The following is a 14,984-nucleotide window of genomic DNA, read 5'->3' as shown; positions in this document are numbered from 1 at the left end:
CCTCTGGGTTGGTCTCCATGGACAGAAGCGGACCATGCCTCGCTGCTGCCCCGCTAAGCACCCGCTCTACAAATGCTACACGCCGCTTGAGGGTGGAATCGTGGAGCCGCTGGCAATGTGCACATGCCCCGGGATTAGAGACAGCAAGCCTCGCATGGACTATCCCCAGACACACCGGGCAGTGCTCGTGAGTATCCTTTTCTGATAGTGAATACCCACATCCCATAAGGCAGGGGCGATCTTTTTCAGACATTTTCTTCTCAAAAGAGGTTTACTTAGCTGTTGTTAGCAGTGCTAAACTGAAGCTAAAAGACACACTTTTTATTTTTTATTATAGTTTCAACCGGAATCACCACATGGGCTACCACTCGTGAAAACAGAATTGCGTGACGGTGTCCTAGCAGCACGGTGAAGAGCTGCAAAACAAAGGGAATGACACATGCAACTGTATTTATATGCTGTGGGCAGGCAATCCCACCCACGTCGTCATGCGTCATTTGCCTTTTAAGGCGTGTATATAGGTGTCTTCAGTAGATGGCACAAGAGCGCGATATCCAATAGTCATGTGTTGTACTGAGTGGACCGACTGACTGGGAACGTCTTTGAGACAAGCTGTTAAATTATAAGTCTGGTTACGATGCACAAATTATGACACACCCAAGTGAAAAAATACAGCAGTAAAATATCATTGCTGTCGAACTGAACGCTTGTATCACCAAAATGCCTTCATGCAGGACATGAAAAAAACTGGGGAAATTGGGGAAAAAATAGCCCAAATTCTCAAAAATGAAAAATCTGTAAATTTATCTTCACTCTTATAGCATTCCAAAATTGTATGGCTTTCTTCTGTGGAAGGACTTGTTTACACTTTAGTTTCCATACAATTTAAGTAAATATAGGGAAGGACACTAAGCACCAAAAATGTACTATACAAAAGCACCATACAATAATGACCGAATAATTTCATATTAGGGTTCATTATTATTCCTCTAAAGGAGTATGCTTCCTTTGATGCTTTATGCACCTTCATGTGACTTTTTAATCTGGTCCGATTAATATTAATATTAAATATTCTGTGAATTGGATTTTAAATGAAACTGGGTTGTGTTTCTTAGGCACATGAATAAGTGAAAACATCTTTGGGCCATTCTACAAAACTGGTGCAAAATCAGAGTTGGAAACATCTTGAGAAAAATGTGTCTCTTCCCACACATTTTGTATGTATACAAATATTCAAGGCACACATTTCTAGTAACTGTGCAGTTAATTCTAACATTGTTTTTCATAAAGATTTAGAACATTTACAACCACTTCCCAACTTTGTCACTGCCGTAATAAAGAATTGTATTAACCTATTAAGATCTACCTTGTAAATAAGTTTTTTTGCTTTTTCATTAAAAAGTTATTACAGGAAAATCAATCAAAATTAAAATTTTACCAATATTTCAAGTGGAGTTTATGAGATTTGTACTTTGAATCCAAACTTTCTTTGTATAAAGCATAAATTTGAGGTTACTGATTTTAAAGTGTTCATTAGTTTGAATATACAGTATATTGAACCAAATGCTATCATAACATCTTAGTTGATAATTCAGTTTACTTTATTTTTGAAAAAAATCCCATGTTTTGGTAGTGTCTGCACATTTTCGGTAATGACAGTAATGTTTCGGTAGTGACCATAATATTTAACTAGCCACTGCTGAATCAGACAGTCAACATTTTTTGTCAATACAAAAAACTAGTTATGTTGCACATATGCAGCCAGCACAAATAGCAGACGCACATCTGACAGTAAATATACTGCAGTGAATAAATCAAATAAATAATTTGAATGCAAAAATTGTGCAATAAAACCATGCAGAGTCACGTGTATAAGACAGTTAAATAGCAAAATAACCGAATTAGTTTCAAACACAGAAATGTGTCAACAGTTTGCTTGTAAAGCAGCTGGATTTGGATTACGCTGTGGAGAACAAGAAAGATACCTCTCAGATGGGTTTAAACCAACTTTTTTTATTAAGATGAATGCTTTGGTGAATTGATATTGCTTCATTTGTAATGCATGGAGTGAATAAAATTCAACAAGAATAATGTTGAGCCTCAAGATCATTTTTATTCATCTGTCAATAAATATCTGCTTTAAATCCTCTATATTGTCCTGGAGTCTTTGGTTATTTATGACATTTACTTCAATATCTAAATAAAATGTCTGATGCTGATTTTCAGTGCCTTTGTTTTATACTCTCTCATTTAAGAGTACGGTGAACTGAATGTGCTGCTGGCCACCGTACGGTGGAGTAGATGCCGAGAGAGGCGATCCCTCCACCGGAAAAGCAAGACCTCGCCTTTTCTATTTCAGAAAAAAAAAACAGAAGCGTTTCCGGGTTTTGAACTCAGGTCTCCCGCAGAGTAGCGAGTGGCTCTTACCGTTAGACCACGTGGGAACAACTCAATCCAAACACTGTATATATATATAATTTGAATTACAGTTGTTTGGGCGCCAGACAGGATGAATCCCGTCATAAGATCACAATATCCCGGATAGCAAACCACCGTTTACATTAATTTCTAAAAAGTCAAAATCCCAGACAAATTTAGTTTTTGTGATTTATTTGAAACTGTCCAAAACAAATATATATAAATGTTTAAGGGGAAAACAGTTCAGCACAGTAATCTTCTTCCTTGCAAGGAAGTAAGAGTTAACAAAACACGTTAACCCAAAAGCAAACCAGAGCAAAAAACGATATATGGAAATCCAAAACAAACAAACAAACAAACCCCCCCCCAAAGAAACGCGTCATCCAGATTAGTGATCCTGAAAGGAACAGGAGAGTTTAGACGGATTTCGCCAGACACCCACAACAGTAGAGTACATACTGTAAATCGCCAAGCTTTGCCAGCTACTCCAAATGGTTAATCATGAAGTGTTTTCGAGAAGTACCATAAACTCCACCACACACCAGATCTCGCTCACAGGAGGCCGCAATTCAATAAGCGCTCATCCTCGACAGTTTCTCCCTGCAATCCATTCAATCCACGCACTTTCTGATGACGCGCTCTCCTCTTCCGTACAAACACATTTCCTTGTATCTACTTCCTTCCGCTATGTTTCCTCAAAGTGAATGAAAAAATAGGGTTTTGGCTTTTTTGTGCACTGCCACACTCCCCCCCCCCCCTGGAAAAAACAACAACAACAAAATGGTTGGAAAAAAAACATTTAGAAACCTAGGAATTCTTTGTCCTCATCAGATGTTTCTTGAAATATCTCATAAAGTTTTAGTTTTTCTCGGGACTCCAATTCATCAGCCGATGGAAAAACCATTTTTAAATTACAGACATGTGCTGTACGGACATCTTCACCAGTTTCTTCCAAGTCTTTGTGTTGTTCTTCCCACAAAACATCAGACCATGGCAGTTCTGAATCTTTTTTGCTGGTGTACAGGTTACAACTGGAAGTTTGTGAAGACCTGGATAAAGCATCTGGAGCTACATTGAGTTTCCCCTTTCGGTACTCGATAACGAAATTGATTTTTTGCAGGCACAGGACCCAACGGATGAGTCGGCTGGTGGTTTTGGTAGAATTCATGACCCATTGGAGAGCAGAGTGATCAGCGACCACTGTGAAGAGTTTGGGTTCCAGGTAGTGTGGCCATTTCTCCAAGGCCCACACGACAGCCAGACATTCCTTTTCTGTGGCTGTGTAGTTTAATTCCGCCCCGGTTAATGTTCTACTGGCATAGGCAATGACATCTTCGCACTGGTCTTTCCGTTGTGCCAGAATAGCACCCAACCCTGTGTTACTGGCATCAGTGTACACAATGAAAGGATAATGAAAGTCAGGGTGACCAAGAATTGGTGGTGAGGTAAGACAAGCTTTTAGTTGTTCAAGTGCTTGTTGGCATTGAGTTGTCCATTGGAACCGATGTCCCTTCTTTTTCAGTGAGTTGAGGGGTTCGGCTGTCCTTGAAAAATTTGGGACAAATCGATGGTACCATCCAGCCAAACCGAGGAACCTCTGGACTTCCTTCAGGTTTCTAGGTACAGGGTAGGCATGAATGGCTTGAGTTTTACTGGGGTCTGCTGAAATGCCTTGAACACTTACAACATGTCCTAGAAAGGTGATTTCTTGAAGACAAAACTTGCTTTTCTTTAAATTAATAGTCAGGCCAGCGGTTTCCAACCTGTGGAGGACTGACTGGATGTCACAGAAGTGTTGAGTTACTGAAGGCGAGTAAACGATGATATCGTCGATATAGAAGAAACACATTTTTCTCCTAGCCTCCCCCAGGACTGTTTCCATGAGCCTTTGGAAGGTTGCAGGAGCATTCTTGAGTCCAAAAGACATAACATTAAATTCATAAAGACCCGCAGGAGTGATAAAGGCAGTCTTGGCTTTGCTTTCGGGGTCTATTTCCACCTGCCAATAGCCACTGTTAAGGTCAATGGTTGAGAAGATGGCTGCTCCAGCGAGTGATTCTAAGATTTCCGAAATGTTAGGAAGAGGGTAAGCATCACTTTCTGTTACAGAATTAATCTTTCGGTAGTCCACACAGAATCTATATTTGCAGTCTTTTTTTGGTACCAATACCACTGGTGAGGCCCACCCAGAATGCGATGGTTCAACAATTCCTTGCCTCAACATTTCCTTAAGCTGTTCTTCCATGGCAAGTTGTTTGGGGGGGGGGGACAAGCGATATGGTCTTTGTTTAATGGGTACTTGACAAGTGGAGTGAATACGATGTTGCAGAACATCAGTCTGTCCAGTCACGAGGGTACACACTCAAGGATTGCTTTCCAGAATGCGGAGCAGTTCTTGTTTACCATCTGGAGGTACATGCGCTTCTTCCACAGCAATTTTAATTAATGTTTGCTCATCCCGAGTGTCGGGTTGGTGAACTAGCAACTGGGGAGATTGAGGTGGAATAGTGCTTAACAAGGACAGATTCTGTGCGGTTTTCTTGCATTTCAAGTGTTCTTGTTGCGAATTTTCAGTTGGCACACTTGCATTTCCCGGTTGAAATGGGTGCTCTTTTGTAGGTGTAAGCCTAAAAGAATATTTCTGACCAGCAACATTTATCAGCATTCCACTAAAAAAAATGAAGTCTAGCCCCAGAACTACATAATAGGCAAGGGCTTGAGAAGACAAAACAGCAACAGGTAGGGTAAAAGTTTGTTCGTGTAGATGTATTGTGGCATTCATCCATCCTAAGGGAAACTCTGCTTCTCCATTTGCCAGGTAGAGAGGACCCAGGGACCATGGATGGAGCTGATCAGGTGATGTGAGCTGTTTCCAGAGGCTTTCATGAAGGAGGGTGTAACTAGCACCGGTATCCACAATAGCTTTTCCAGTCCAAGAATCAATACTGATTGGAACTATCAATTGCTGTGGTATTGTGATAGGTGCATTAAAGCTTGTGGACTTTGAGGTTTTCTTGGTAGCAGATGATGACTTCTGCATTCTTGCAGCAGTCATCGAATGGTTGATCGCCTGACCTCTTTCCTGAGGAGAAGAGTAAGGGTTTTTTATGCTGATATGTTGGTGACCAGATGATTGGGGTGACTGTGGAGGGACATAATATGGACATTTGCCTGGTGGACGCTGTCTTCTGCATCTCCAACACTGAATTAAGATTTTGTCTACAGGTCTGTTCGATGAAGGTTTTTGGGGTGCAAGTAAATACTTTGGGGCTATTCGACTTTCATATCTACGTTGTTGTTCATAATCTTTCTCAAACTGGTGACCTAGCTTTACCAGCTCCTCCACATTACTTACTCGACTACGCAATTGGCTCGCAAGGTAAGGCTTGATGTTCTTAAGTATCATCTTAATAATTTCACCCTCCGTTAGATCTGGCTTCCATCTTTTACAAAGGGCTCGGTAGGAGAAAGCAAAGTCTCTAATAGATTCCTTTTCACCTTGAGTTTTGGTTCGGACACGTTCAGCCAGTTCATCCTCATAGTCTTCCGACAAAAATGCAGAGAGGAAGGCAGCTTCAAACTCACTCCATGTGGATATGCTGGACCGACTGACCTCCCACCAGTCACGAGCAGTTCCATACAATACCGTACGAAAAGTGGCCAGGATATCAGCATCAGTCAAGGGGTGCAGAGCCAAAAAATCCTGACATTTGGCTAAGTAAAGAAGGGGATCTGCATCATCTGATGCCCCTTCCAAAAGTAGGAAAAGTTATTTTGATATGGTCACTCTTTGACACAGATGTGGAAAACGGGGTTGAAGTGAAAGCAATTTCTAAAATAGCCTCCACTGGAGAAGGTGATGTAACAGCAGTACTTACAACTTGTGGTAATGATAGCGTTTCCTTAATTTGTTTCTTTTGACCTTGTAATCCTTTCACGGTTTCAGTATTCATCTCCTTTACACACGTAGACAGTTTGTCAATTTGGCTGTCATATTGCTGGAGTTTTGTAGTAATGTGATCATGGCTTGTTTGAAATATGTGTTGAATAGCTTTGTTGTCCTGCTGCATTTCTGACTGTAGTTGATCCACCATGAAACGAAATTCTGATAGTAAGGTAGATTCTATCTTTGGGAGTTCATCTGTGGATATTTGCTGTATTTCCTTAGTCAGCATGTCTGATTTAGACTCCTCTTGTCGTTTATGAGTGGTCAGCATAGTGAAGGTTTGACTCTTGTTATCCTCCACTTTTGCAGCAAGATCAGCGATTTGTCGTTCGTGCTGAGAAAAGCCCACTTTCATTTCCTGGTTAAGTTCACTCACTGTCTTTTCTTGTTTTCTCATAAAGTTGAATAGAACATCCCAGTTCTCTTGTACCTGAGCAGTAAACTGTTGTATTTCTCTTCCAGGAGTTGGTAGAATGTTGGGTAAATCATGTTGAGTCCCTGAAGTAGAGTTATCTTCTGATGAAGTGCAAAGTTGCATGTTATTCGGCTCATGGCCCCACACGTGGGGTTGTCTTGTGCTGGAGTGGAAATAGGGGATGACAACCGCACTTGTGTCCCGGGATAAGTGGTACTGAGTGGAGTTGAGATATTACGTAGGGCTGGGCCATGTGGTAGAGGTCCAAAGAGGGTAGGTAAAGTAGATGACAATATAGGAGTGGCAATGCTAGGTGCCTCCAGTTCCTCAACATCCACACAGGTGAATTGAGGAGGAGGGGTCGTTTTCATGTCTAAACACTTGTAATTCATGTGTATATGAATATGAAAAAAAAAGATAAATTAAATGTCTGATTTTTATTTTTGGGCAGCAGAACTTGGGACAAAAAAAAAAGTTGACAACATTTTTAAGTAACAAGGGTCACAAAACATTAGTAAATCAATACTTCAAAGCAATATACACAACCTTACAGATGATTAAACAATATTATTCCACAACAGTCAAATCAAACTTGAATGAAGTTCATGTCTAATCACAACATATATCACCTTCAATTCCCCCTTACTGTCACACCATGGAAATGACTATTAACTCAATTGGCAATCCCCACACAATGCAGCTGTGGCAGGGAGGATTGGCGGCACGCCACAGCAAAACGAATAGAGCGGAAACGCTGTTCCATCCATTTGCTATCGCCTTCTAGGCTTGTGGTTGCATTTCTCAGTTTGGCGGTGTATTATACTTTCTCTTGTTCTGCTGATCACCTGCGCCTCCCCCTGCATTACCTATCCATTACACATTATGCATTTTGAACAAGTAACGTACCACATTTATTATGTAACATCCAACACAGCATATAAAACAGTCACAAATGTTTTTCGAAGCATACAAGTATTCCAAGTGCACCGAAGTCAAATGATCGTGCTAAAGTGTGCACCATCCACAGGAAATATTCACATCCTGTGACCTTCCGGGTGAAACGCATGTTTAAAATTACTGCCAGGCGAAGTCATACGTAAGCTGTGAATGTGAAATAATAGCATTGGCTCTCGTGTATCTCATGACCAATTGCGTCATGACGTCAGCTATGAATGTGAAGTGTCATTGGCTCTCTTGAACAATTGCGTCATGACGTCGAAACGTTTGAACGAGATCTGACTGATTGCATTTTATTCACAGATATCTCTTATGGCTTCAATTCAGAAGGTTTGTTACGCGAGTTGGTTGAGAAGTGTTTAGGTTTAGAGAGTTAGGGGCTCCAAAATATCGTTAAAACTATTCATAAATGCTTTAAAACTATAAATGCTTTTTAAATGTGATTTTCGATTCTGGGATTGTGGAGCAGTTTGCACCAATTCTGTAGAATGGCCCATTTATGAAAATCGCACAACAGAAAATGAGTGAGCTCAATGTTTTGCAAACCACTATCCTTAACTGAAATAATTAACAATAATCTCCATTGGTACAGTACTTGATGACATTAGCCTATCTATGAGTAACAACATATAAAGTGTTTTTCAGATATAATTTTTTAAGGATTCTTTTGTGACAAACATGAAGACATTTTGTGCTACCTTAGACACATTTTGGCTATATGCAACCATTGGTGTAGTGAAAATATTTAATTCTGTTAATTGTGATTAATGAATTAATCATTCATTGTATTGTATTGCTTGCATATATTATCTTTCAACAGTGTATTTTTACTACTAAGCTTTCTTTTACCTACTTCACCACCCATGTAGAAGGTGGAGTTGGTTGGGTGAACAACAGCTTCACTTTCGATGGTGGCAATATCAGCTTGCACAACTTGCAACTACAACAACAGGCAAACAAATATTGTGAGTGACACACATACACTGTAGAGAACGCAATGAAACCACGAAAAGAGAATAGTGACTGATAGAGAGAAAGGTAAAAAAGGAAATATCTGCGATAGATGAAGGTGAGCAGAACATACACAAATGAAAACAGAAGGCACCGCCCAAAATCACTGGGTGGAGCTCTGGTGAAACAAGTCACCACCGAAAATTACTGTAAAAACTTCAGAATCATGCCATATGGTGACATAAGGGTGAATTGCCATAATGTTCATGTTTTATAGACGGTTTCCACAGACGCACACGTCTGGCCCACAGTTAACTTCAAGTCTGTGTTTTATTTATATTTGTGTTTTTATATATTTATATTTAATTTATATTCATAGTAATGTATATTAATATTTTACTGTATAATGATTGTATTAAATAAATAATTTGTTGAATTTTATTTTATGTTATTTTTTTAAATAAACAATTCGTTGAATGTAACTTTGTCGCATTTAAGTTTAGCCATTCCTACTGGTCACCCAAAATAATACTGGCTAGACATACTTTTAACTTGTTAGCTATGTAATTTACTGCAATGGAGACACTGTTTTTGCAGTTTAATTTTCTAATAAAGAGCTATATTAGGAGCTGTATAAAGGTATTTCACTGCTGTTCAGGTGACTCTTGTTTCAGTTTCTTGAAAAAGTTCCTAAACATCATTGTAATGTTTTAAGGTGTGCAGTTTGCTCATTGAATCAGCGTTATACTGTACACAGCAGGAGAACGCAGAATGTGAATGAGCTTTGCTCACTACTGTATGTAGACTGTAGACTGGGTAATTCAGTTGCTGGCTATTGTGGGCTAAAAAAGCTTATATTTGAATTTAAACAAATTTTCTGTTTGGTTGAATAAATGCAATACAGTATATAATATAACTTAAAGGGGTGCTGCAACTGTGTTTCATGCATTCTGACTTCTTTACAATGTTAAACATGCTGACTTCTCCTTAACATGGTCGACTTGTCAAAAAACGAGTTGGACGTATGACGTTGTATTTCTATGCTTGATACACTCCCCCAGCGTTCGTATAGGTTTCAGAAAGTTTTTTTCGAACATGAAAATCTGTTTCTTAACAACTTTTCTTAGTCCCTTATTGGACAATTCTCCTGGAAAAGCATGTGGCACCCCCACAAATCAACCAAGGAGAGCAGGAGAAGGAGCATGCGCACACGTCACTTTCACTTCTGTGCAGGAGATAGAGAGAGAGCACTACAATCGCAAAGTTCCGCTGTGTTTGTTTGTTTACTGCATTTGGGTGATGAATGTTATATAGATATAACACTGGATTTGGAGATGGTTTGAAACTGATAGATGGAGCGGTCCCAGCGCTACAAGATGCCGGACATGAACTGCACGCGGTAAGTGAAACTGATGTCTGTGTTTTGTTGGCAATGGGGTGCGCACGTGCTTTAGTTCAGTTTTTTGTTTTAACTTGTATAATTTTAATGTTTGGCTTATAGTCAATATGTTTCATGTACAGCTGCTTTGTAACAATGAAAATTGTGAAAAACGCTATATAAATAAAGTTGACTTGACTTGACAAGCAACACGTCAATAGACACTGACATCCACGCAGACAACGACGTAGAAGTATACATGAATACTGATGTGTTGCTACAACGTAGGCCCGACAGAGAAGTAACAATCCGCCTTAATTGTTTTCATCACAGGTATCATGTTTAGGTGATTGCATTTTTAGAAGAGGCTCGAAACTCTTCTCTGACAGAGACTGAAGCAGAAAACAAACATCAAAAATGTAAAAAGTTATCACAATATCTCCAAGATTAAGACTAGAATTTAATAAAGATATGTGTACCTTCTGGCCGAGAAACAGAGTCTTGGAGGAGAGCACAGTAAACCTATCAGCCGCTGTGGTCCTGTCTGCGCTTGCTGATTTACTCGTCTCACCCCGTTTCTGTCACACAAAAACAAAGCGGTAAAGCATTTAACATGTACATTCGCAGCATACACGTACTCTGTACTTTTCATTTTAAATGAATAAACATGTTTTCACAGAAATCAATTCTAATGCATCATTTATTTGTGTTGAACTCTTTAGAGAAACACTGGATATAATTATGCTGCTAAGAGCAATTACGTGAATAAAAAGTTCACAAAATTTTGCAACAAGTCACCATATTACGGCAATGATCCGTACCATCCGTACTTTGCAGCACCTTGCACTGCTGCAAAGCACTGATAATTGTTTTGGAATTGCACTGTGAAGACTGTGGCCATCATTTCGGTGTGTGTTTATTTGGAAATGTCATACTTAGCATTGCATTATTTTTTATAAATTGTGTAAAATATAGCAATAATCCCCACGAAGCAGTAGGTTACAGTGCATTTTATACAGTTTAGGGGCGTTGTTAGGCATGACGACAAGCGGAATCACTAGCTGTTATAAAACGCACTAGTAACACCGCGTCCTAACCAAACGCAATGCTGCGACATGCGATAAGAGGTATCTTTTCCATGTTAACCAGAGGTTTTGTCCTAGCCAGCCGTGACAGCTCCGTGTGATGAGCAATGGCCGTTTCTATTTTATAAACGGTTTCTGTTTCTGCAACGTCGCGGCTGACAGCTCCGCCCACACAACGATCTCATTCGATGTAAGTTCTGCACTTCATGAATATTAATCGCCAAACATGGATGAGGACAGGCTATATACGTTTGATTACATACGTTTAGGTTCTAAAATTATAGCATAGCGTCTGGTGAGGCATTACTGATCTCTCTTTGTGCACTCTTCAGATGCAGCGTGCGAGGCTGCGTGGACAGAGGAAAACTGTTCTGATTGGCTGTGATTGATTGTGATTGATTGTTGCGTCCCGCCCCTTTTTCGCGTTCGGTATGGACAAACAAATTGCTTATCGCAGGAATCTCATCGCATCACGTTTGGTTAGGATGCGGTGTTACCCACTGCTTCGCGGGGCTCATTACTTTTATAAAATGGTTATTCCATATACGTAGCAAAGCCAATAAACACAGACGCAACAACAGCGGCACAGTGATATTTAGGCTATGTAATGCAGTCAGCAGTTACACATCAGGTATTTTAGAATGGCTTAGAACGCGGCTCAACCAATCAGAATCAAGGACCAGAACTGACTGTTTGATCATTGTTTTTTTGTTGTTGTTGTGGGTGAACAGATCTAAGGAAGTCACTACCTTAACCCTTGTCGACTTTTTAGTACCAAGTCTCTTGACATCTGCGTTTTTAGTGGCTTTAGACTTCTTTGTTGGTGCAGGGGTGATGATGGCTTCAAGCTTCGCTTTTGAGCCCCTCTTTTTGGAGAGCAGTTCTGGCTGAATATTGGGCAATACTCCACCAGCAGCAATAGTAACGCCTCTCAGTAGCTGCAGAGATAAAGGTAAAACTAGGGTTAAACTTTCAATAGTGCATCCAATAACAAAAACAAGCCCATCAGATAATTTGAGAGTGAATAACTTATATTGTGTCATAAATGATGTCATGTTCATTCACCCCGGTCCACGCCAAAGCATGTAATAGACACACTGGCCCACTCAAAAATGTGTGTCAGTGTCACACTTTGCCTAGGCGTGAAAATGCAGTAGGGGTAAAATCTTTCCGTGACGGGTGGAGCTGTCACCGGACCTGTCACTCCTGCCTCGCGACCTGCCACTGTTTTACGTGCCTTCCTCGCGACCTGCCACTGTAATATTGTGCAGTTTTGCGACCCGTTTTTCCTGCAATGGTATGAACCGCGCGTCCCATCAGCTACGTAGCGTCGCGTCTGCCTCAACTTAGCGTCACGCATGCCACAAGATCTCTCGCTGTTTGCTGCCTGACACTCAGACAGATGCGGACGAGAGCAAACAAAACAGCGCAACCATGCTTTTATTTACTTGTTTGTTTACTTTATTCTGCCAGTTTTACTCGTAATGGAGCACGCCTCCCATCAGCTACTTAGCGTCGCATCTGCCTCAACTTAGCGTCACGCCTGCCATAAGATCTCTCGATGTTAAGCTGTCTGACACTCAGACAGATGCAGAGTTTTTGTACAATTTTCTTTAAGCACAGTATTAGTTTGGTGAGTTGATAGGATTTAGTCTTTAAAAATCCTGAAGTGTTTTTAATTCAACAACACTGAAACAACATTAGCTATTATGTTTATTATTGTTATTATATACGATTATTGCAAAAGTGTACACATGTGAATAATATATGAAGAGTTCATTTGCAAAAACACTGTTCTTCAAATCTCTGTTTTTAATATGTTATCATGTTTTTATTGTACTTAACTGTATAAGTTGGCTGTACTTGTATTATTATTGTTTTAATAAAACAACTGCAGTTTCAATTATATAAATTAGAATAAACAATAAAAAATATTATCATACATTATTTTTGAAAATGTGTCAATTTGTAAAAAGAAATTAAAGCATCATAATGACCAATAATAATAATAAATAAAATAATATAACAAAGAGATGACACAGCAACAATTTGAATTTGCCTGTTTTTATTTTGACACTTAAACATGCACAGATGAGAGCATGACATTCGTTACATGAAGATTTGAATCGTGTATCCTAATGTCTATAACAAGTAGTGAGTATAATATAGGCTACCATAACAATCATTTGCTAAATAAATAAAATAGAATAAAACAAATCAATGCGTGAGGAATCTTTGTCATGTGCTTTCCTATTCTGTATATCAGTTTAAGTAGCCTATATGCCAGGCAGATGTAACAGAGATCTTGTGGCAGGCCCGAGCCGCGCAACGTGGGTGAACGGCAGTGTTGCCAACTCTTGCAAGACAAATAAGTAACTGCAGCTCCAAAAACAAGCCCAGAACAAGCCCAACATTATTACATTATTTATGATCATCAATGTAAATTATTATGAATTATGTATTATTAATGAACGAGCCTGGGTCATTTTAAACTGACACTACCCTGTTTGAAAAACACAAACATAAATTATTTTACAAAAATTAATTGCAAATCTCTGATGTGAGCAGTATAGGCCTGGAGAGATGGAAAAGGAGAAGATATAATGACCACTTAACGTAGCTGTAACAGCCACACATTTAAAATAAAGTAAAACTGAACTATATGCATTGGATGTATACTTTTTTTAATTATACTCTGCAATGATCAATACATTTATTTAATACAATAAAATGTTTTGATGTTTACCTTATAGCCTAATAAATAGGGTCATCCCTCCCTCCCCATCTTTGCTGCACCGTGATCAGATCTGAACACGTTTCATTCATTTTCACATTTCATTCTAATCGTGACAGATGTAATACATTTTGTTTAGTTGGTAGAGGAAAGGAGGCGGTGTGTTTGAGGACAAATTACGCTATTCACGTGCTTAGGCTTGAATAACGCTGTGTAGCCAAACACGTAGATCTACACTTTTAACATTTTTAATGATGTAGCCCAGTTATAAAATGCTTTTTATCTTTAAGTGAGTATTTTATCTTTTTAGTATGATATTTACCTCCGATTATCCAAAGAGCGCTGATGATTACGTGAAGAGACCACTGCAGCATTCTTGGCTTCTCTATTTTTTATGTGCTTAGATCTGTTGTGTGACCTCCTGCGGCGCCGCGCAGACCAATCGGCGCGTGACATCATAGTACCGCGAGAGTGATTCGACAGTAGACGGCTCTGTATGCTTTCAAATAGCTCTCGCGGTGCTGTGATCTTGTGCACTGCCTCATGTAGTTCAAAAAGCCTAGCTGTGAGCAGACAGTGTTAATGGGTTGAACAAAACAGCGACCATAGATGTAAAGAAACGAAGTTGCTTGTCAGATTCAGAAGCAAGCTACCATATTTTTTTAAATAAGCCCCAAAACCACAACCGACAAGTGATTTTTTAACGCGACTTGACAGAAAAAGAAGCCCAAGGTCGCGTATTATAAGCAGATTTGGCAACTATGGTGAACGGGTGACGGGACGCGCGCTGCAGTTGGGAGTGCAGCAGTTGGCGGAATAAAGTAAACAAACAAGTAAATAAAAGCATGGTTGCGCTGTTTTGTTTGCTCTCGTCCGCATCTGTCTGAGGGCTGGTTTCCCGGACGGGGTTTTAGCCTAATCCCAGACTACTTTATAAATGAGTGGCATCTTGATCGAAAACAACTTGCACTTGAATATCTTAAAATATATCAGTGCGATTGTTTTGTCTCAAGATGCACACTTTAATGTTTGTTTGTAAAGCATGTTTTTAAAAACGCCTTAAATATCCTAATTTAACTGAGGCCTAGTCCTGGTTTAGG

The 14,984-nt window shown here is 39.6% G+C and overlaps 1 protein-coding gene across 4 annotated transcripts in view; it reads right to left on the bottom strand.

Moving 5' to 3' along the window:
* Nucleotides 1–14,984, bottom strand: part of LOC130569937 (core histone macro-H2A.1) — a 51,940-nt gene that overhangs the window by 9,765 nt on the left and 27,191 nt on the right. For 3 of the 4 annotated variants that reach the window (XM_057359918.1, XM_057359919.1, XM_057359920.1), the window contains exons 4-6: nt 11,900–12,088; nt 10,545–10,643; nt 8,586–8,676 (exon numbers count right to left, since the gene is read on the bottom strand). In XM_057359918.1, the coding sequence (XP_057215901.1) occupies nt 8,586–8,676; nt 10,545–10,643; nt 11,900–12,088 (379 nt within the window). The remainder of the gene's footprint in view (nt 1–8,585; nt 8,677–10,544; nt 10,644–11,899; nt 12,089–14,984) is intronic. The other variant, XM_057359921.1, reaches the window with a different exon arrangement.

This window comes from Triplophysa rosa, linkage group LG19 (assembly GCF_024868665.1).
Source record: "Triplophysa rosa linkage group LG19, Trosa_1v2, whole genome shotgun sequence".
Lineage (NCBI taxonomy): Eukaryota > Metazoa > Chordata > Actinopteri > Cypriniformes > Nemacheilidae > Triplophysa > Triplophysa rosa.
The sequence above is the reverse complement of the archived record's forward strand: the minus strand, read 5'-3'. Positions and strand labels throughout refer to the sequence as shown.